General features: G+C 41.5%; 1 protein-coding gene across 5 annotated transcripts in view; it reads left to right on the top strand.

The window, feature by feature from the left end:
* The window catches only part of RNF8 (ring finger protein 8), a 45578-nt gene extending 28934 nt beyond the window's left edge, over positions 1-16644 (top strand). Inside the window, exons 7-10 of one of the 5 annotated variants that reach the window (XR_003796575.1) lie at positions 1910-2114; positions 7609-7873; positions 8133-8285; positions 15948-16644. Coding sequence is in view for 2 of the 5 variants with exons in the window: in XM_029241950.1 (XP_029097783.1) it covers positions 1910-2114; positions 7609-7625 (222 nt within the window). In the remaining 3 variants the exon portion in view is untranslated. Of the gene's footprint in view, positions 1-1909; positions 2115-7608; positions 8091-8132; positions 8359-15947 lie in introns of those variants that run through there. The other 4 variants (XR_003796576.1, XR_003796574.1, XM_029241950.1 and 1 more) reach the window with 4 other exon arrangements.
* Positions 16645-22642: the final 5998 nt, after the last annotated feature.

Genomic DNA, 22642 nt, shown 5'->3' with positions numbered 1-22642 from the left:
ATAAAGCCTTTATCTCTTTGGTGTTGGGGAGAAAACACTTTGGTTTCAAAGAACCACCTGAGAGCTGCCCCACCCTCCCACAGGTCAGAATGTCCTGTGCTTTCTACTTTTCTGACAACTATGTCCTGTTGGATTTTGTGCCTAGTGTTGAACTCCTACAGGTTTTTTACCTCCCGGGAACCACTTGATTCTGGCACAATCCAGAATTAGATGGCATTAGAAATTTGAAGTATCAGAATAAAGCTGCTCAATAAAACTCTTCTTTCTTTGCTCTGAATGGGCACAGTGCTGAGAGTAGGTGTGCAGTGCAGCCTTTGAACAGGGGGGTAAATGCCACTGATGTGTGGTTGCTGGGAATTCAGTGGCCAAGTGGAACATATTTCAGGAACTCTGAGGCTCCTTATGAAAATGAAACATCTCTCCTAGGTTACCATCTTGTGAGATCTTATTTCCTTAACCAGGGATTGAACCTGTGCCCTCAGCAGTGAAAGCACAGAGTTCTAACCACTGGACCACCAGGGAATTCCCTGTTATCCTGTCTTGTTTTTGCACAGGCTCTCCTTTTTTTTTTTTTTTTTTCTTTTTATGGCCACACTGTGTAGCATGTGGGATCTTAGTTCCCCAGCTAGGGATGGAACCCACACCTCCTGCATTGGAAGCGTGGAGTCTTAACCACTGGACTGCCAGGGAAGTCCTGCACAGTCCTCTTTTATTTTCACACATTCTACTATCTGTGTCCAGTTCATCTTACACTACAGGTGTTAAACTCAATTTGTTAAATGACAGTGCTTTTCAGACTCCTTTAAAAAGAAAATGCATACACACACTGCTTCCTTTTTTCTGGTGGACTTTAGGGAGATTGGGTCTATTAGCCTCCTGAAAAATCTCTCCTGGGTAGACCTGTTTCTTTTGCTCTGGATCTACTTTGACTTCGGGTCATAATTTCCCCCATAGTTTCTAGTCATTTGATTCCTACTTTGGAGAAACTCAGTTCGTGCTCTTTTGACGTGGCTTACAGACCCTAATAGAAGAAGACAAGGAAAGGGTGGTTGGAATGGGTGATGAGTTAGCCAACCCAGAGCATCTGCACGACATGTAAGAGACAAATAACTTGACTTTGTTTGGTTTACAGCATGTGCCTGACCTTTTCTGCGGGTCACCTCTTAAAATCAGTGTTGGGAAGAGGTTTCATTTTAATCAGACAGGTTTTTAGTCCCGTTTATGAGAATTTATCTCATTCGTTATCGAGAAGGTCTCCTAGTTGGCTTTCTGGTCTCAACTTGGCATTTGAAAAATACATGATTTCTGTGTTATTTTCCACTGCTATCCTAAAAACAGGAAGGAAGACTTTTGAGCCTCATGAAAGTTGTATCTTAGGAGATGTACATAAACGAGAGTAATGAGGAGAATGGTTTATGTTTTGGGGAGTGAAAAGTGTCCTGGCAGAAAGCTGACCATTGGAGTTACTCATAGGAGCCCCTCACATACAGGCTTCCTTCTGCTTTCTCTCTTCTCACAGGCTTACTTACTTAAGGCACTATCAGTTGAACCCATTACATTTTTTCCCAGCCTAAGTTCTCTTTTACATATACTTTTTTAGCTGCTTTTGAGTAAAGATGATGCCTCCTACCATTCTGTATACTGAGTATTCACTGTGTGTTCCCCTTCATATATTAAAATTGAGGTGCTAATTCACCATTAGGACATAAATTTGTTTTCATGAGAGAATTAGTGATGTATTTATACCAGACATTCACACGCTTACTAGTCCTACTTACGTCCAGTGACATTTGTTTGCAGGGTAGCTAACCCATGTTGGCAGTGTGATCTGAGTTGGTTCTGAGATCACAACCGCTCTGGGGAAGTAAGCATCACAGTTCTGATCTGTATGTTCACATTCCCATTATAGGCTGTCACCTTGAACTGTGCACATAGTTTCTGCTCCTACTGTATCAGTGAGTGGATGAAGCGGAAGATAGAATGCCCCATTTGTCGGAAGGACATCAAGTCGAAAACCCACTCCCTGGTTCTAGACAATTGCATTAATAAGATGGTAGATAATCTGAGCTCGGAAGTGAAAGAACGACGAATTGTCCTCATCAGGGAACGAAAAGGTGAGTGGGTATGAACAAGAGGTAAGTCCCCTCAACAAAGGACTTACAAACGTAGGCAGAGTTTTTGGATAGGGAAGAGTAAGATAAATGATTCTTGAGCTAAGGAAGAGGTGGAAGAAATTGGGAAAAGTAAAGGGAGTTAAAGATAATGAACATGTAAGAAAGAGTTGAGGTAGAATTAACTTATTTGACCAGCAGGGAATGGGGATGCTTAGGTGTATGTGTCTTGGTTTTGGGGATAAAAAAGGATGTGATTAGAAAAACACATGGTCACACAGCTTGCTCTGCTGGTCACTAGATGGTGCTGTTGTTCAAGACAGTTTAGTTGCTGTCCGGGTGTTGCAGAAATCTTGGGTTGGGTATGCAATAAATTATAAACAGGATGTGGTACAAACAGGTTTCCCAGCCAGAGAGAGTTTAAATAAAGAGATTAGGGAAGGGGTGGGTGAGTTTCCTCAAGGAACCATACTTCCATAGTGAATATCTGCTAATTTAAACAAGTGATCTCATCATACTTGGGGCCTGCTGTGTTGAAGGTTGCAGAGCCACTCTGCTTGAGACTTGAATGTCCTGGTGGCAAAAGAATGTGTCCTGGGGCAAAGCACAAGGAAGCCAATGGATCGGAAGGATTGGTTATTGGGCAGAGATGAGAGTAAAGAGGAGCAGAGTGGATCTGATTATCATGTTCAGTCCCTTTAGAAATCTAGTACGGTACTACCCTCTGGGAAAGCTCAGAGCCAAAGTGCTGTGAGGTCAATTGGTTGCACATAAAGTCCAATCAGAGGAGAAGAACCAAAAGCTCACTGCCCTTCCAGTTGCTTTCCACCACCTGGCCATCGGGAACCCATGTTCATGTGTGTCTTTGGATATTCCCTTCTCTAAGTCCAGAGAAGCTGGAGGCTTAAAAGCCACACTGCTAAGAACAGGATCTTCTGTCTATCACTCTCTTTCTCCTAGCCCTATCAACAGATGTCAGCCTCTTTGAGTAGGGCCAGAAATCTGATGCTGATTTGCAAGCAGGTATGGTATGGAATTGGCCCTCTGTTGGTCAGCCATTGTGAGGGCAGCAAGCCTGTCACAGGCCAGGTGTTGAGCCTGTTATGCCCAAGGAAGACATTCTGAGGGTGGGGCGGTCCTCAGGCAGTTCTTTGAAACCAGGGTGTTTTCTACTTTTCTGACAACTATGTACTATTGGACTTTGTGCCCAATTTTGAGTCCCCATAGGTTTTTTTTACCTCCCAGGAGCCACTTGAATCTGGCAGAATTCATTGCTCTTCCTCTCCACCTCCCATCACTCCATAAGCATTTATAGGAACACTACACTATGCACTGGGATAAAGAGATAAACAGGGTATTGTCTCAGCTCTCATAGTCTACGGAGGAGACAGAAAAGCAAGTAGGTAATGTGACAAGTTCCATAATAGGGTGCTGGAAAATTGCAGAGGAGAGGACAGTCAATTCGGCCTGGACAGGTGGAGGTATGGGAGCAAGCTTCACAGAAGAAGTGCCATTTGAACTGAGTCCTAAAGGTTCCCTAGGGACGTAGCTTTCCAAGCAGAGGAATTAGCATAAGCACAGAGGCATGAGAAGCAGTGACCTGTTCTAGCAGTGCCCCCCTTGGTGGCCCAAACAAGACATGTCTACACAGTGCCAGAGGAGCATGAGGACAGCCAAGGCTTAGGAAGTGTCTACTGAGGTGTTGTGAATGCCTTCTGTTTTCTTCTCTCTTTCCTTTCTGAGAGGAACACTGACCTGGGAACCCAGATTTGACCAAGGTCAGCCTTTGAGCTTAAGTTTGCTGGGTCTCTGTGTGGGTGGGGACACCCATGTACTTTCTCTTTGTTTTTGGGGGGTTATTCTTGTTTTTATTTTTTTCTTTGAAGTATAATTGATTTACAGTGTTGTATTAGCTTTAGATGTACTACATAGTGACTTGGTATTTTTATGCATTATAGAATGATCACCATAATAAGTCTAGTTACCATCTGTCACCATACAAAGTGATTACAATATTACTGACTGTATTCCCTATGCTCTACATTACATCCCCGTGACTTAATTTACTTTGTAAGTGGAAGTTTGTAAGTGGAAGTTAACTCACTTCCCCTATCACACACATTCCCCTATCCCTCTCCCTTCTGGCAACCACCATATTGTTCTTTGTATTTATGAGTCTATTTCTGTTTTGTTATGTTTGCTCATTTGTTTTGTTTTTTAGATTTCCAGACTTAAGTGAAATCATATGGTATTTGTCTTTCTCTGCCTGACTTCTTTCACTTAGCATAATACACTCGAGGTCCATCCATGTGATGCAAATGGGAAGGTCTCATTCTTTTTTATAGCTGAGAAATAGTCCCTTGTATATATATACCACATTTTCTTTATTCATTCATCTATCGATGGGCACCTAAGTTGCTTCCATATCTTAGCTATTGCCAAAAATGCTGCAGTGAACATTGGGCATGGATTTATCCTTTTGAGTTAATGTTTTCATTTTCTTTGGTTAAATACCCAGAAGTGGAATTGTTGGGTTGGGTTGTGTGGTAGCTCTATTTTTAATTTTCTGAGGAACCTCCATACTGTTCTCCATAGTGGTTGTACCAGTTTACATTCTCACCAACAGTGCAGGAGGGTTCCCTTTTCTCCACACACCCATATGTACTTTCTTCACCCAGCCCACTGTCCAGGTTTTTTCTCAAAAGTCCGAGCATGGTAGATGCATGCAGCCACTGGAAAAGGAAAGAAGAACCCTGTGTCCTAAATTCTTCTCTGACTCTCCTCACACAGAGTTAATACCACAGAGTAGATAATATCAGACCCCTCTTTTCTCTGCAGAGGCTAAATCTGGTGCCTTGCTGCCTTTTTAGTAACACTAGGAGCCAACACAGTAAACCGAATCGGCCTCCCTGTCCCACTCACTGGCTGAGAGCAGTTCTGGCACCAGCCTCGGTTTCTGCATTTATCGCAGCGAGTGCAGCTTTGAGGTTTTCTCTAGAGACAGACAGAAGGTTCTGAGGCCCGATTTAGGAAAATGTGCCAGAGCCATCAGCAGCTTCATTGGGCTGCAGTGTGGAGTTTAGAGAAAATTCTCAGTTCAAATACCAACCTTCTTTGCCAATTGAAAGCTGGTTTAATCCCCAGTGCATGGGAATTTTTAAAGGACCAAATGTAGGATCTGGGAACTAGAATTGGCAAGCCTGTAATTGTCACAGTTCTGACACTGGCAGGGCCATTTTCCTCCTGGGCAGCGGTTGCTCTGATCCTGAGTTCAGAGAGAAGGACCTGCCCGTCTGTGGCAGCACAGGTCTCTGATTGCACCGAGAGCAGCCCCACTCCAGGCCTCCTCGGCTGGTTGTTGTCTTCAAGGCCCATATCCGCACGGGAGGAGTAATGCCTCATGACTGATTAGCCATAGATCCTTTGTAAAGTCTGGGAGGCCAGATTATCCAGAGGAGAGGAGGAGGAGGAGAGTGTTAGGATGCCAGATCCTGTGTTTGGAGAAAGGGTGCCCTGGAGCTGGGGCAGGTAACGAATGTTGAGTAAGTGCTTGTCGCATGAGTAATTGTGGCTTGCTGGGATATTGACGTGAGATTTTCCTGAAGAGAAGACATTTTGTGACATCCGCTATGGAGGATCTCCCTCTGGAGCTGGGGAGGTGCTGGAGCAGAGTCTTCTGTCAACTGCTCCCCCATTCCCATTTGTTCTGTTCTCATTAAGTGTTGGTTGGTTGACAAGAGTGTTAACATTCTCACTTTAAGCTTTCCCTAGCAGTTTCTTTGGGTTGTGCTCAGAAAAGAAAAAAGCAAATGATCTAGAAATAAAATCTAGTTGGTCCTTTAGAACAGTGATTTTCAGTACAGGGGCTTTTTCAAACTGTACTTCCCAGCTCCCTTGATACTATAATATTGAGCCAAGGCTACTGGTGGGAGTGTGCCTTGGCCTTCAGGGGTGCTGAGGTGGGGAGAAAGGTTTATGAACCATAGCTTTCCTGAATCTGAGACAGAGGTCCCTCCAGAGGTTGGTGGTCTCTGGGAAGATTGGCCCAGGTAAGATCACATGGCCTGTGGCTCTTGCCAGCTTCCTGTAGGCTAGGAGGAACGTGATCCAGACACAGGACAGGAGAAACTCACAGTCCCTGAAGAGGGTATCTGCCTGCCCACCTGGAAGGCTTTCCCTGGTGTTACCCATCATCACTTGCTGAAAGACAGAGCCTTGTAAAGGACTGTATGGGGAATGGCAGCAGTAACAGTGTCTGCCAAGTTGACCTCATCCATAGAGGATACTTGTTAGCAAGTACTTTTAATCTACCCAGTATTGCCTCAAGAATCCAGGGTGTCATGTGCATGAAGTCAGCATGGCTGCCTGGCATAGGACAGTGTTTAAGAGAAAGTGGCACTCAGCAAGATTGGCATGGGTTGGGGTGTCCACCTGCATGCACTCAAGTAGTTTATAACACTGGATTCTCTAAAAATTTTGACTTAAAAATTCATGCTTTGCAAAATTACCGTGGGGTCAAAGATTAGACTTATTAATAGAAGCTTTTTTTCTTATTCCTCCATCACCACATCCCATTTTTGCCCCACCCTTTTTCCTTCCCTTCTCTTCTTTTGTCACTTACTGTCCTTCCTTGCCTTATCCCTTGATGTGTGTCTCCCCCAAAAACTCTTATTGTTCCCTTGTATATAAATTTAATAACACTTTCAATCTGCCTACCAAAGGATTCAAGACCTTAACCTCAAGGAAGGTCTTGAGATTGCCCTTTGTGTAAGCCAAGATCCCTGCTTCTCTGGGATCAAGGAAGCACAGCTATTGGAAAACACTAGAGGCCAGTGAATAGCCCCTCGCACCCCCCCTCTCTCTGGACAGAGGAAAAACTTGCACCTCTCCCTGCCTGTTGCTGTGTATGTAATTCCTTCTTTCCTCCAACAGATATTAATTGAAGGCCAGCTTTGTGCCAGACACTCTTCTAGGTATGAAGAATAGAAGGAGAAGTGAAAATCTAATAAGTTAGATGTGATTTGTGCTATGGAGAAAAATTAAGCAAGAAAGGGTCAGGAGTGATGAGGAGAGCGTTGGCAGTTTTTGATAGAGTAGTTAAGGTAGTCACTGAAGAAGGTGGTATTTGAGTAAAGCTCAGTAGGCAGTGGCCATGCTGCCATCTGGGGAAAGGGTGTCCTAGGCAGAGGGGATAGGAGGAACAGCAAGGAGGTGGTGTGGCTGGAGTGGAGTGAACGATGGGACGGGGAATAGAAAGTGAGGTCAGGAGGTTGGGCAGGGGGCACATTGTATAGGGGTTTATAGACCTTTGGAAGGACTTCGACTTTTACTCTGGCGAAGTGAGGAGTGGGCTTTGAGCAGAGTGATTTGATCTGCCGTCTATTTTCTTGGTTCACCATGGCTGCTGTGTGGGGAAAAGACTGAGGGTGGCAGCAGGGAGGCCAGGGGAGGGAAATGCAGGCTCCTCCTTTATCTCTCTGTTTTTTTCTCTCCAAAGCAAAGAGACTGTCCTGAAGACCGTACTCCAAGGACATTTGAAAAACTGCCAGGCAGTGGGAACTTGGGATGGTCTGGAGGATTCTCTATGGACAGGTGTGGGGCCACTCTGAGACAGAGCATGGGATAGAGCCACGTGGGACAGAGACTGAGTTAGGAAGTCCTCCGTCACGACCCTCCATGTTGGCCATCCCTGCTGCCGTCATTGTCTGAAGCACCGACTGCTTCAGAGTACTTGAGAGACTCTGCTTCACTACACTGAACAGGTTATGTATTTCTGTTGTGCTTTTTAAATTTGTTGTTGTTGTTGTTGTTGTTTTGGTACCTCAGAAGCATCTCTGTTGATATATGTTTTGGGCAGGTTGGGTGTATCCCTATGGCTGCCCCTGAAGGCGAAGGCAGCCTCTCTTTGAGAGGATGGCATACCTCTTCTTTGTGAAAACAATGTCATTTCCTGGAAATAAAATGTAAAACCTATCAGTTGCTCAGCTGGGCTTTGGTATATTTATCTTCCTTCCCTTCCAGCTCCCAGACAGTCTCACAAGTAAACACTGGCAGCTCATAAATTGCAACCAAGAAAGTGACTCTATCCGATGATAGACTCAAGTGCATGTCAGCCTAAGAAGCCAAGGCCAAGATCATGGCCGTAGCAGATGGGCTCTGTTAAGCCCCCAACTGGTATGTCTCCTTTTCATTCCAGAGATGAGTCACTGCTACCTGGTTTTGGGATGGAGTGAATTCCCTTCTTTCAGCTGGGGTTCTGAAGTGGTTTCCAAATCTATTTTACCCAATGTAGCAAACATGGGCAATGATTTTATGAGAACTTGATATGCTTTTTTAAAAAAATTAAAAGTGATTTCTCTTTTGCTGCTTTCTCATTTTAAACAAAGAAAACTAGTTTGATGTTTGGGAAATAGGAGCTTAGGGAAATCTGTGGTATCCTTGGTTACCAGTGATGAGAATGAAGGAAAACACAGGAAGTTGAAGAGTAGTTATTTAAAATGAGGAGCTCTAGTAGGAAACTGGTTGTGCTTTATGTCATTCAATGATTTGCTTCCAGATGGAAAGGTATTTTCTTCTCCCTTTTTACTGCCTACCTAGAGAACAGTTCTCTGTAGTTCTTTATTTATACCCCATGTGTTTCATAGGGATGGTAGGTTTTTCCTTTGTTGAATCCTGTGTGCATTGGGATTCTGGCGTCCCTAGTCTTCATTTTCATCTTTCTCAATGGGATTACTGATTGAAATACTGGTGTAGTCAAGGAAGAAGTTAAGTTAAACATAGAAAATAATACTTTAAAAATAGCCATTATAACCAAATCAAAAAATTCTGGAGAAACAGAGAAAAGAAGGAAAAAATTATTACATCTTGATGTAACAGTCTCCTGTTTCCCCTATACATATGTTTTGTTTATAGGTTGCATAGGATATATAAATTTTTAGAAGAGTACAGATATACTTTTTTTTTTTTTAAAGAAAGGAAAGGTGCTTTAATAAGAAAAGTCGGCAATCTAGAGAGATGGTGGACTCGTGTCCAGAGACCAGCTCCAAAGATTCTGCTCAGCCATGACCGTTTGTTTGTTTTTTAATTTTTTAAATTGAAGTACAGTTGATTTACAATGTCGTTAATTTCTGCTATACAGCAAAGTGATTCAGTTATACATATATATATTCTTTTTTTTAATAAATTTTTAAAAAATAAATTTATTTATTTACTTTTGGCCGTGTTGGGTCTTGGTTGCAGTGCACGGACTTTCTCTAGTTACGGTGCGCAGGCTTCTCATTGTCATGGCTTCTCTTGTTGCGGAGCATGAGCTCTAGGTGCGCAGGCTTCAGTAGTTGTGGCACGCGGGCTCAGTAGTGGCTTGCAGGCTCTAGAGCTCAGGCTCAGAAGTTGTGGTGCACGAACTTAGTTGCTCCACAACATGTGGGATCTTCCCGGGCCAGGGCTCGAACCCGTGTCCCCTGCATTGGCAAGCGGATTCTTAAGCACTGCTCCACCAGGAGAGCCCATATATATTCTTTTTTTAATATTCTTTTCCGTTATGGTTTATCATAGGATATTGAATATAGTTCTCTGTGCTATACAGTAGGACCTTGTTGTTTATCCATTCTGTATATGATAGCTAACATCTGCTAACCCCAACCTCGCACTCCATCCCTCTCCCAACCCTTTCCCCCTTGGCAACCACAACTCTGTTCTCCATGTCCGTAAGTCTGTTTCTCTTTCGTAGATAAGTTCATTTATGTCATATTTTAGATTCCACAGATAAGTGATATCATATGGTATTTGTCTTTTTCTTACTGACTTCACTTAGTATGATAATCTCTAGTTGCATCCATGTTGCTGCAAATGGCATTATTTCATTCTTTTTTATGGCTGAATAGTATTCCACTGTATATATGTACCACATCTTCTTTATCCATTCATCTGTCAGTGGACATTTAGGTTGTTCCATGTCTTGGCTATTGTGAATAGTGCTGCTGTGAACATAAGGGTACATGTATCTTTTTGAGTTAGAGTTTTGTCTGGATATATGCCCAGGAGTGGGATTGCTAGATCATATGGTAATTCTATTTTTAGTTTTCTGAGGAACCTGCATACTGTTTTCCATAGTGGCTGCACCAACTTACGTTCCCACCAGCATTGTACGAGGCTTCCCTTTTCTCCACAGCCTCTCCAGCATCTGTTATTTGTAGTGTTTTTAATGATGGCCATCTGACCAGTGTGAGGTGGTACCTCATTGTAGTTTTGATTTGCATTTCTCTAATAACTAGCAGCGTTGAGCATCTTTTCACATACCTATTGGCCATTTCTATTTCTTCTTTGGAGAAATGTCTAGGTCTTCTGCCCATTTTTCGATTGGGTTTTTGTTTTGGTTGTTGTTGGATTATATGAGCTGTTTGTGTATTTTGGAAATTAAGCCCTTGTCGGTTGCATCATTTGCAAATATTTTCCCCCAGTCTGTTTCGTTTTGTGTATGGTTTCCTTTGCTGTGCAAAAGCTTGTAAGTTTGATTAGGTCCCATTTGTTTATTTTTGTTTTTATTTCTATTGCTTTGGGAGACTGACCTAAGAAAACATTGGTACGATTTATGTCAGAGAATGTTTTGCATATGATCTCTTCTAGGTGTTTTATGGTGTTATGTGTTAAGTCTTTAAGCCATTTTGAGTTTATTTTTGTGTATAGTGAGAGGGTGTGTTCTAACTTCATCAGTTTACATGTGACTGTCCAACTTTCCCAACACCACTTGCTGAAGAGACTGTCTTTTTCCCATTGTATATTCTCGCCTCCTTTGTCTGTAGGTGTGTAGCTTTATTTCTGGGGTCTCTATTCTGTTCCACTGAGCCTCATATGTCTGTTTTTGTGCCAGTACCACGCTGTTTTGATTACTGTAACTTTGTAGTATTGTCTGAAGTCTGGGCAGGTTATGCCTCCTGCTTTGTTCTTCTTCTTCAGGATTGCTTTGACAATTTTGGGCTTTTATGGTTTCATATAAATTTTAGGATTATTTGCTCTAGTTCTGTGGAAAATGGCATGGATAATTTGATAGGGATTGCATTAAATCTGTAGATTGCTTTGGGCAATATGGCCATTTTAACAATATTAATTCTTTCAATCCAAGAGCATGAGATATCTTTCCATTTCTTTGATTCATCTTCAGTTTTCTTTATTAATGTTTTATAGTTCTCAGCATATAAGTCTTTCACCTCTTTGATCGGGTTTATTCCTAAGTATTTTATTTTCTGGGGTGCAATTTTGAAAGGTATTGTTTTTTTTTTACATTCTGTTTCTGATATTTCATTGTTAGTGTAAAGAAATGCAACCGATTTGTGTATGTTAATCTTGTATCCTGCTGCCTTGCTGAGTTCATTTATAAGTTCTAGTAATTTTTTTGTTCAGTCTTTAGAGGTTTCTATATATAGAATCATGTCATCTGCATATGATGACAGTTTTACCTCTTCCCTTCCAATTTGGATGCCTTTTATTTCTTTTTCTTGTCTGATTGCTGTGGTTAGGACTTCCAGTACTATGTTGAATAGAAGAGGTGAGAGTGGGCATCCTTGTCTTGTTCCAGATTTTAGCAGGAATGCTTTCAGCTTTTCCTCATTGAGTATTATATTGACTGTGTGTTTCTCATAAATAGCTTTTATTATGTTGAGATATGTTCCCTCTCTACCCAATTTGGTAGGAGTTTTTTTTTTTTTTTTTTTGGCCACGCCCTGTGGCATGTGGGATCTTAGTTCCCCGACCAGGGATCAAACCTGTGCCCCCTGCAGTGGAAGTGTGGAGTCTTAACCACTGGACTGCCAGGGAAATCCCTGGTAAGAGTTTTTATCATAAATGGATGTTGAATTTTGTAAATTGTTTTTTCTCCATCTACCAGATATACATTTTTTGAATAGGCAGCATGGTCACATGTTTTGAAATCAGAAGGTACAAAAGGACCTAAAGAGAAAAGCCTGTCATCTTTGTCCCCCAGTGACACTTCCCTGCACAGAAGTGACAGGTGTTGCTGTTTCCTTGTATATCCTTCCAGAGATCTTCTCTGTCTATACTAGCAAAAACACACATGTAGGCCTTCTTTCCCTTCTTCTCCACACATGATAACAAACTGTACAGTATTTTGTACCTTGCTTTTTTTCAGTTATATCTTGGTGATTGTTCTATGTCAGAACGTAAGGAATTTCCTCTTTCTTTGTTACAGATGCCTATTATTCCATTATGTGTTTGCACCATAATTTGTTTTTCCAGTTTTCTTTTTTTAAGATCCAGATTGCTTTAAACCTCTTTCTTTTCTTCATACAGCTCTCAAAGTCCTATTAAATAAATATCAGAGTATATACTTTTAACTAAAACAACAAAACAAAAATAATGGCAACAAAAATGACATAGAGGGCTTCCCTGGTGGCGCAGTGGTTGAGAGTCCGCCTGCCGATGCAGGGGACACGGGTTCGTGCCCCGGTCCGGGAAGATCCCACATGCCGCGGAGCAGCTGGGCCCGTGAGCCATGGCCGCTGAGCCTGCGCATCTGGAGCCTGTGCTCCGCAACGGGAGAGGCCACAACAGTGAGAGGCCCGTGTACCGCAAAAAAAAAAAAAAAAAAAATGACATAGAACCCATAAAGTGGTATGTGAAGAAGGAAAAAAGGGAAATCTGGAAATCCACCTAGTGGGAATTCTCTATTAAAATCAAGGAGGATCAATCTGTTTCTTTTTAAAAATATTTACAGATATAACTTTTTCCAAATGTTTTGTTAGTAATGGTCTAGTAAGTCTGGTTCTATAATCTAATATAACTACTTCCATCCAAAGGTCCATTAGTCCACATTGAAATAAGAATGAAATCAAATAGGCTTCTGATTCCACAAAACCCTACAGTGCAAAACTTCAGTAAAGCCAAGGCAGGGTATCTGAGGTAAAATCAATCTGCTCCCAACCATCCAAGAAAAAGATAGTGCAACCATCACTTTGTATGAATAGCCATTTACATTTTGACAAGGTAAGGGCTTCAGAAAATCAACTTCATTTCTAGTAAGATTCGTGTCATTGCCACTGAAATTCTCATAATTTATGTTGAGTGATGTATACTTGTGTTGGGTTACTACAAATGAGCTGTGTAGTTTGTATAGTTAACTGGTTCTTGCATGGTCAGGTGGCTATCATATTGGGGACCAGTGCTTCCCACTTTTTACTCTTTAAGACAATTCTGCGGTGAGCCCCCTTGTACATCATTAGAGGAAAGATCCTCAAAGGAGATACATCTCAACTCAAAGAGCCTGAAGGCCGTCTGCAGAGACTGATCTCACAGAATGATCCTTCTCTTCCTTGGCTGCTGGACACAAGAGTGACTTGCAACCTCTCCTTCCAGAACACCACATTCCTCCCAAGTGTGCCACACAGGTTAAGAAAGTGAGCTCTTAAATACAGACTTAAAAAAAAGAAAAGAAAAGAAAAAAGAAAATATTTGAAAGTCAGACTAGTTGGGTTTGAATCCCGGCCCTGCCATTTGTAATTGTGTGACCTTGGGCAACTTAACCTCTCTGAGCCTCAGTTTTTTCATCTCTAAAATACCGTGATGTGTTATAGTGAGGCCTAAATAATTATTCCAGTTATTGCACTGCTCACAAACATAAACTTGAATGTTCTATTATTAAAGGACACAAACCAAAAATTAACCCAAACTTTGAAATCACTTCTCCAAGCTACAGTATGTTCTTTTCCTCGAGGGAAATCTGATATTAAACACCATCTACATTTTGCTTGCCTAGAAAGATACATGGTAACTTTTCTGCCTTGCACCAAAGGCAGAAAAGTTACCATGCACCAAGCACCAAACCACAGTATAGCTGAGCCCCACCACTGTGCTGTCTGGCTCTAATTAAAGGCATGTTCTCTAAAACAGGGCTCTGAGAAACTGGGTAAAGAGGGTTTGTTTCAGATTCTGGCCTTATTAAGCAGATGAATGCAGCCAGCTAGCTCTGTGAAGTGCTTTGCAGTGAGTGGCAGGTGTCCCATATCCATCTGATTACATTAACCTATAAAGGGCTTACTCTACCTCTAGGCAGCCTTCATCCCAGCAATCAGGCTGTGCCAGGGTGGGGGACTTTGCCCTTTGTGGGTTGGATAGCTGGATACCTGTTATCTGTTTTTCTGATTTGAAACTGCTGTTTTTATAGAAAGACCTAAATCCCCTCATTATCTCCAGCTCTTCTCTCTCACTACTTTTTGCTCTGTGAACAACCATCCAGGCATTCACCACATCTGCAAGAGTGCCTGGGATGGGCAGGTCTCTCCCACTGCCTGTTTGCTTTTTATAGCCTGACTCTGTATAGAATCGCCTCACTTCATATCTAAGGATAACTCAGGGGTGCCCTAGGTTTGTTTGTCTCAACAACTCATTCCCCTAGGCCTCTAAAAAATTCTACAATTAAATCTGCTTGACATAGAAATTAAGAGAAAGGACATCTAACTTGCATTGTGGTCCTAACCTAAGAAGTATCTAAGAAGGTTAGAATCCTGCAATCATTGTCTCTTACCCAGAGAAGCAGTCTTGTTAACAGATGCAGGGCCTGATTTGAGCAGAATGCTGCCATTGTTAAGCGTAGGCCAAGGGCTTGTTCTTCTGAACACCAGTAAAACTTCCCAGCTGGTCAACTCTTTTAGCTTTTTCCATAAATGGGGGTTGAGGCAGTAGGAGTAGGAGTTCCTGAGGAGAAGATGGGGCCTTGTGTTGATGAAAAGTAATGAACTGTCTTGTTTAGCTGATTTCTTCGTTTTAGAAGAGCCTATGAATCCTGCACAATAAATGCTCAGTTGCTGGACTTTCTTTCTCTGCAGCATCCCCAAACAATGTGCCCACCAGGGGTTACCTGAGCTCATTAATTTAATCTCCAAGTGGTATTTTCAGCGTGTTGTTGCTTTACCAGAGTCTAACCTAGATCCCCACATTAAATCCAATTTCCAGACCCACTATCTCTGCTGTCCACCTCCTTCGGGCTCTGTGAATACGTGAATCTGGTGTGACTTTTTTGTCATCTAGTGGCTATTTGAATTCTGGATATTTCCAATAAATTCTATTCAGCAATAGTTATTTGATGCCCATTTTTTACTAGGCACTGCTCTAGGTGTTTACGCCCTGAACAAAAGAAAAAAGCCATTGTGAGCTACATCCTAATAAAGGGTCAAAAGGTCAAAAGCTTCCCACAAAGGTTTTATCAGATTCTGTGGAAGTGGTTTAGCAGTGCTGCCTACCCACACAAGAGCTAGCATACTGGGTGTGTCTTCACCCACACCCACACATTACAGAGTTGGGATTTTGGTTAAGGGGGTGCCATGGGGTTGAAGTGATGGATCTTGGATTCAAGACTGGTTAGGGTGAAAAATGAAGACAGGAGGGAGATGATAATTAGACAGTAGATGAGTCCAGGGCCTGCAGGAGGTATCTACAGGGTCAAAGAACAGTATTTGAAGGAGAGAGCTGGAAGTCAGAGAACTGATGTGTGGATTTAGTATTTAAAGGCTGGAACAGTTCTACAACCAAACATGGATGTCCTTATCCCAAAATAAAATGATGGGCTTTGTTTCATGAGCACTCTCCCTCATGAAAATAATTTTGTTCTTTTTAATTATATAGATCGTATATATTTATATAATAAATTATTGTTTTATTTATATAATAAATTTATTCAAATATAAAATTATAATTTATATATAAATGTTAATATATATGTTAATACACTGTTCTTATAGATATATTCTTATAGGTATATTAATTTTAAAAATAGTATATTAATATATTCATAAGAACTTTTTTTTTTTTTTTTTTTGCGGTACGCAGGCCTGTCACTGTTGTGGCCTCTCCCGTTGCAGAGCACAGGCTCTGGACGCGCAGGCTCAGCGGCCATGGCTCACGGGCCCAGCCGCTCCACGGCATGTGGGATCTTCCCGGACTGGGGCACGAACCCGTGTCCCCTGCATCGGCAGGCGGACTCTCAACCACTGCGCCACCAGGGAAGCCCAGAACTCTTCATTTTTGAGAATATATTCTTATTATACCTCGTAATCTCCCCCTCTGTCTTCCACCTTAATCTCCAGCTGCAACAGCAGGAACAAATTAAGCATTATTTTAAGATGCTGTTATAAAAGTCTTTGGTTCCTGTTCTTTTCCTGCATCTATCTCACCTACATTTGTCCTTCTTTTTGGCTATCCAGCACCCAAACTACTTTCACATTATTAACTAGTTCCCTTCCTCATGAAGCAAAGCCCACTTCCCCAGAAAGAAGCTGAAAGTATCAGATACTTGCTTTCCCAGAATCCCTTGTGGCTAGAACTGCATACAGAACAAGGATCCCTTAATTAGGCATATTCAAGCTGTGAACTGGAAATGTGATGCAAAGATGCTAGGACAAGCAGAATCGTGTTCTGTGAGAATGGTGGCTGATGAGGTGTTTCTAGAAGCAGTCGTGACAGTAGTGCTTGCAGCATTGTCCATAGTCACAGGTATTTGCCATACAAGCTTTGTTGTTCATGCCCAGGTGCTGGTGGCAGTAGTGACTATAGAACCACCAGACTGGTTCTGTAGTACCATTTGGGGTGTTATTCCTGGCCGCATAGCTGCTAAACCTCTTTCTGATATATCCTTTTAATCCTTTCAATATATTCTGTTTCTAACTACTGTACCCAGAAGCCATTTCTGTTGCTTACACCTGAGTCAGAAGACTGACACAGCCTGGTCCAGCCTTGCCTTAATCCTGTGAGCTGGCCTGTATCCTTCCAAAACATTCTCTTTTGGTTTGAGTTGGCAGCATGAGGTTCCATTACTTGTGTAGGTGGCAAATGTGATGGGGAAGAGTCTGAGCTTCAAGTCTACCTTTTTCTTGCTCTGTGACCTTCAGCCAGTTACCCAGCTTCTGTGGGTCTCAGTAACCAACTCTAAGACATAAGAGGGCACTTCCCACTCTGACCTGCTCTGAAAAAGGGCTCATCAAGGAAGTGAGGCTTCTGCCAACGACCACTTGAGTGAGCTTGGAGGTGGATCTTCCAGCCCAATCAAGCCTTCAGATGGCTGTAGTTCTGGTCAATACTTTGACTTCAACCTCAGGAGAGACCCTGAGCCAGTACTACTGAGCTAAGCTGCTCCTAGATTCCTCACCTTCAGAAATGGTGTGAGATAATAGATGTTGTTTTAAGCTACTAAATGTTGGGGCAATTTGTTATGCAGAATTGATAACTAATACAGTAGGCAACAAGCCCCAGAACATTAGATTATCTGTGTCTTTGCCATCAATAGAAACCACAGCTATTTTCATATCACATTAAAGTTGCTGTAGATATTTAAAAATATTTCTACTCATCCTTCAGAATTTAAGTATTATTAGATTTACTACTAGATAATACATGACTACGGTCTTCCATGTTTGTGTTATGTAGCTGGCCAGCCACTGGGCAATTCTGCACCGAGTGATCAGTGTGTTTCTCACATTGATATCTTTGCTGCTTTCGAGGAATTGCTATCGAAATTCCTCGAGGAATTTTTGTTGATCAGACAAAAACAAACAGAAGTACATTGTTTCCATTTTTGGTCCAGGTTTTGCAAGCTAGACAGTTCAAATGAAAATTCTTAACTCTCCATAAGGCAGCTTGGCCTTGTGTAACATGAGCAAGTGTGCAGTCTAGAAGTGTGGACTAGGAATTTTCAAACCTAACAGTTGAGGTAACTGTTACAGGATATTATTTAAGATAATTTATTATTGCTGACACATAATACAGGCCATGTATAGAGTAACAAGTTATGCAAGTAGCAGAGGTTCTTGCTTTTACTTTTCCCTTTGAACTCTCTTTTTGCACATTGTCTGTGTTTTGAGGTAAAGGCATGAATGAACACACAGTACTTGTACAGGCTATATTTGCATATTATTTTTCCTTAGAAAATACTGAGCGTTTAAAATAAGAAAGCTGGAGGCAGGACTTTCAGGTATGGCCAAGTGAAGAGATCAGCATATCATTTACCCCAAAAGAAACCAGGACAAAAGGAATAGTTGACATAAAGAAAAATTGACAAAACCATTTCAGTTCCCCAGAAACGAAACAAAATTATACAACAATCTGAGAACCATTTATGCTTGAAAAACTGCTGAACTTCAGGTAAGAATAGTGAGAATCTGTGATGTTCTGGCCTGGGCCTGCTCCATCACACTCTCCTTCTGGTTATCTGACACAGAGGTTCTAAATTTTAGGACAGTCAGGACCAGCACCTTCTCTGCTGTGGTCAATGGGGGCTCACTCAATTTGGAGCAGAGGACAGTGGCCACACCCAACAGTGTTTTTGGTGAAAGTGACAATCTCAGAGGTAGAAGTGAGGAGGGCCAGTGGCACTGCTAGCTTGAGGTTGTAGTCTTGGTTGGGGCAAGCATGTTCCAGGCTGAGGCTGCATGCATGCACAGAGATCAGAGAGGGCCCAAGTCAGCGACACACTCCTGGCCACCCCTGAGGCTTTATGTATGTGCAGAGGAAATACAAAAGGATGTGGCAGAAAGTAAAAGCTGGATAAGACTGAAAATGGCCTAAACTATGAATACACTCCCCACCCATACACAGATCTGTCAGTAGAGAACAGAAGATTTACTGGCTTGAGGAGGCTGAAGACAAGCTCTGTTTGATCAGGATCATTGGCTGGCCACTAAGCTACACAGTACATGAGGCAATCCTCAGGAAGACAGAAATAAAAATAAGAATAAAAAATAACAGGGACTTCACTGGTGGTGCAGTGGTTAAGAATCAATTGCCTGCCAATGCAGGAGACACGGTTCGAGCCCTGGTCCGGAAAGATCCCACATGCCACGGAGCAACTAAGCCTGGGCACCACAACTACTGAGCCTGCGCTCTAGAGCCCCTGAGCCACAACTACTGAGCCCACGTGCCACAACTACTGAAGCCCACGTGCCTGGAGCCTGTGCTCCGCAACAAGAGAAGCCACCGCAATGAGAAGCCCACACATGGCAATGAAGAGTAGCCCCCCCTCGCCGCAACTAGAGAAAGCCCGCACGCAGCAACTGAAGACCCACCACAGCCAAACATAAAATAAATTAATTTAATAAAAATAACAGAACAGAGACATCATTAGCTGTATACTGCAGGAGAGACAGATTTCATGGATTTAGCCCAGACAAGTTGCTAATCAGAGAAACAATAAAGAAACAAATAGCAATAACAGTAACCTGCAGGGGGGGAATTAGAATTCAGAGTTGCTACAAGACATTATCTAAAATGTCCAATTTTCAACAAGAACTACAACAACCACAAATTATAAGACACACAAAGAAATGGAAATGTGTGACCCATACTTGGGAAAATAGTCAATATAAATTGACTCTGGGGGACTTCCCTGATGGTCCAGTGGGTAAGACTCAGTGATCCCAATGCAGGGGTTCTGCGTTCGATCCCTGGTCAGGGAACTAGATCCCACATGCATGCCGCAACTAAGAGTTTGTATGCTGCAACTAAGGAGTCCGCATGCAGCAACTAAGAAGTCCGCATGCCGCAACTAAGAAGTCTGCATGCCGCAACTAAGAAGTCCACATGCTGCAACTAAGGATCCTGCGTGCCACAACTAAACATGCCTCAACGAAGATCCCACGTGCCGCAGCTAAGACCTGGAGCAGCCAAAATAAATATTTATAAATAAATAAATTGACTGTGAGTGACTATAGATATTGAATTTAGCAGACAAAGACTTCAAAGAGGCTGTTATAATTATGTTCAAAGAACTAAAGGAAATTTTGTTTAAAGAATTAAAAGACGTTATGACAACAAGGAGTCTGCAAATAGAGATTCTTCATAAGGAGATGGAAATAGTAAGAAAGGAACCAAAGGATGTTCTGGAGTTGAAGAATACAGTAACTACCCAAAGCAATCTATACACTCAGTGCAATCCCTATCCAAATCCCAAGAACATTCTTTTTTGCAGAAATAGAAAAATCCGTCCTAAAATTCATATGGAATCTCAAGGTACCTCATAGCCAAAACAATCTTGAAAAACATTGAAGGTCTCACACTCCCTGGTTTCGAAACTTACTACAAAGCTACAGTAGTCAAAACAGTGTGGTACTGGCATAAAGACAGACACATTGACCAATGGAATAGAATAGAGGGCCCAGAAATAAACCCTTGCATATATGGTCAAATAATTTTTGACAAAGATGCAAGGACCTCAATGGGGAAAGGACAATCTTTTCAACAAGTGGTGTTGGAAAAACTGGATATCCATATTAAAGAAAAGGAGGTTAGACCCTTACTTTACATCATCTACAAAAATTGACTCAAAATGGATTCAAGACTTAAATGTAAGAGTGCAACTATAAATTTTTTTTTTTTTTTTTGCGGTATGCGGGCCTCTCACTGTTGTGGCCTCTCCCATTGCGGAGCACAGGCTCCGGACGCGCAGGCTCAGCAGCCATGGCTCACGGGCCCAGCCGCTCCATGGCATGTGGGATCTTCCCAGACTGGGGCACAAACCCGTGTCCCCTGCGTCGGCAGGCGGACTCTCAACCACTGCCCCACCAGGGAAGCCCTAAAACTCTTATAATAAAATATAGGGGAGAATCTCATGACATTGTATTTGGCAATGATTTCTTGGATATGACATCAAAAATATAGGCAACAAAAGAGAAAATAGATAAATGGACATCATCAAAGTTAAAAACTTTAGTTCATCAAAGGACACTGTCAACAGAGTGAAAAGGCAGCCTGTGGAATGGGAGAAATATATGCAAATCATATATCTGATAAAGAATTAATATCTGGAATATATAAAGAACTCCTACAACTCAACAACAAAAAACCCAACCCAAATGGAGAATGGGCAAAGGATTTCAACAGATATTTCTCCAAAGAAGATATACAAATGGCTAATAAGCACATGAAAAGATGTTCAACATCAATGATCATTAGGAAAATACAAATAAATACCATAATGAGATTGCAATATCACTTCATTATCACCCCCATTAAGATGGCTATTATGAAAATAAACAAAACCACTAAAAATCCCCAGAAAATAACAAGTGTTAGTGAGGATGTGGAGAAATTGGAACCCTTGTGCATTGCTAGTGTGGATGTAAAATCATGCAGCTGCTGTGGAAAATAGTATGGCAGTTTCTAAAAATATTAAACATAGAATTACCATATGATCTAGTAATTCCATTTCTGGGTATATACCCAAAAGAATTGAAAGCAGGGACATGAGCAGATACTTGTACACACATTTTCAAAGAAGCCTATTCATGATAACAAAAGTTGGAAGCAACCTGAGTTGCCCATTGATGGATTAATGGATAATCAAAATGTGGTATATACATACAGTGGAATATAATTCAACCTTAAAAAGGAAGGAAATTCTGACACATGATACAACATGCATGAATTTTGAAGACATTATGCTAAGCAAAGAGAGTGAGTCACAAAAGGACAAATATTGTATGATTCCACTTATATGCGGTACCTAGAATAGGCAAATTCATACAGATAGAAAGAAGTATGGAGGTTTCCAAGGACTGAGGGGAGAGGGGGAATAGGGGTTATTGTTTAATGGGTAACAGTTTCAGTTTGGGAAGATGAAAATGTTCTGGAGATGAATAGTGGTGATGGTTGCACAACAATGCAAATGTACTTAATGCCACTGAATTATATACATTTAGAAATTGTTAAAATGGTAAATTATATATGTTTTACCACAAAAAGTATAATAACTAAATGAAAAATTTATTAGAGGGGCTTAGTAGCAGATTTCAGATGGCAGAAAAAAGAATCATTGAACTTGAATATAAATAAGTAGAAATTACCCAACTGAAGATTTTTTTTTTAATTGAAGAAAATAAATGGTGGTCAAAGACCTGTGGGACAACATCCTACAGACATTAGGCATACAACATATGTATCTAAAGGAGAGTTGAGAGAATAAAAGGCAGAGTTTTTTTGTTTTTTTTTAAAATAATGGTCATAAGCTTCCCAAATCTGATGAAAACATGAATCTGTGTATATGAGAATGCAACAAACCTCAAGAGAGATTAATACAGAGATCCACACCTAGACACATCATAGTCTAAGTGTTCAAAGTCAAAGAGAAAATCTGAGAGCAGCAAGAGAAAAATGATTCCACATATAGGGAGCATTAATACAACTGTTGGCTGACTTCTCATCCAAAACAAGGGAGGTCAGAAGATAGTGGAATGACATATTCAGTGTGCTGAATGAAGAATTCTATATCCAGCAAAACTGCCCTTCAAAAATGAAAGCAAAATAAAGACATTACTAGGTAAAGACAGAAAACATGTTGCTATTAGAGCTGCCTTATAAGATATACTAAAGGAAGTAATTTAGACTGAAAGGAAATGACACCAGAAAATGACCCAAATCCATAGGAAAAAACGAGGAGCACTAGAAATGGTAAATACTTGGGTTAATATGGAAGACTCTATAAATATATTTTTCCTTCTTTTCTTGACTATCCTAAAAACCATGAGATTATAACACTG

The sequence above is a fragment of the Monodon monoceros genome, unplaced genomic scaffold (genome assembly GCF_005190385.1).
Source record: "Monodon monoceros isolate NGI ecotype Baffin Bay Population unplaced genomic scaffold, NGI_Narwhal_1 Super_Scaffold_3, whole genome shotgun sequence".
NCBI classification, from domain to species: domain Eukaryota; kingdom Metazoa; phylum Chordata; class Mammalia; order Artiodactyla; family Monodontidae; genus Monodon; species Monodon monoceros.
The sequence above is the reverse complement of the archived record's forward strand: the minus strand, read 5'-3'. Positions and strand labels throughout refer to the sequence as shown.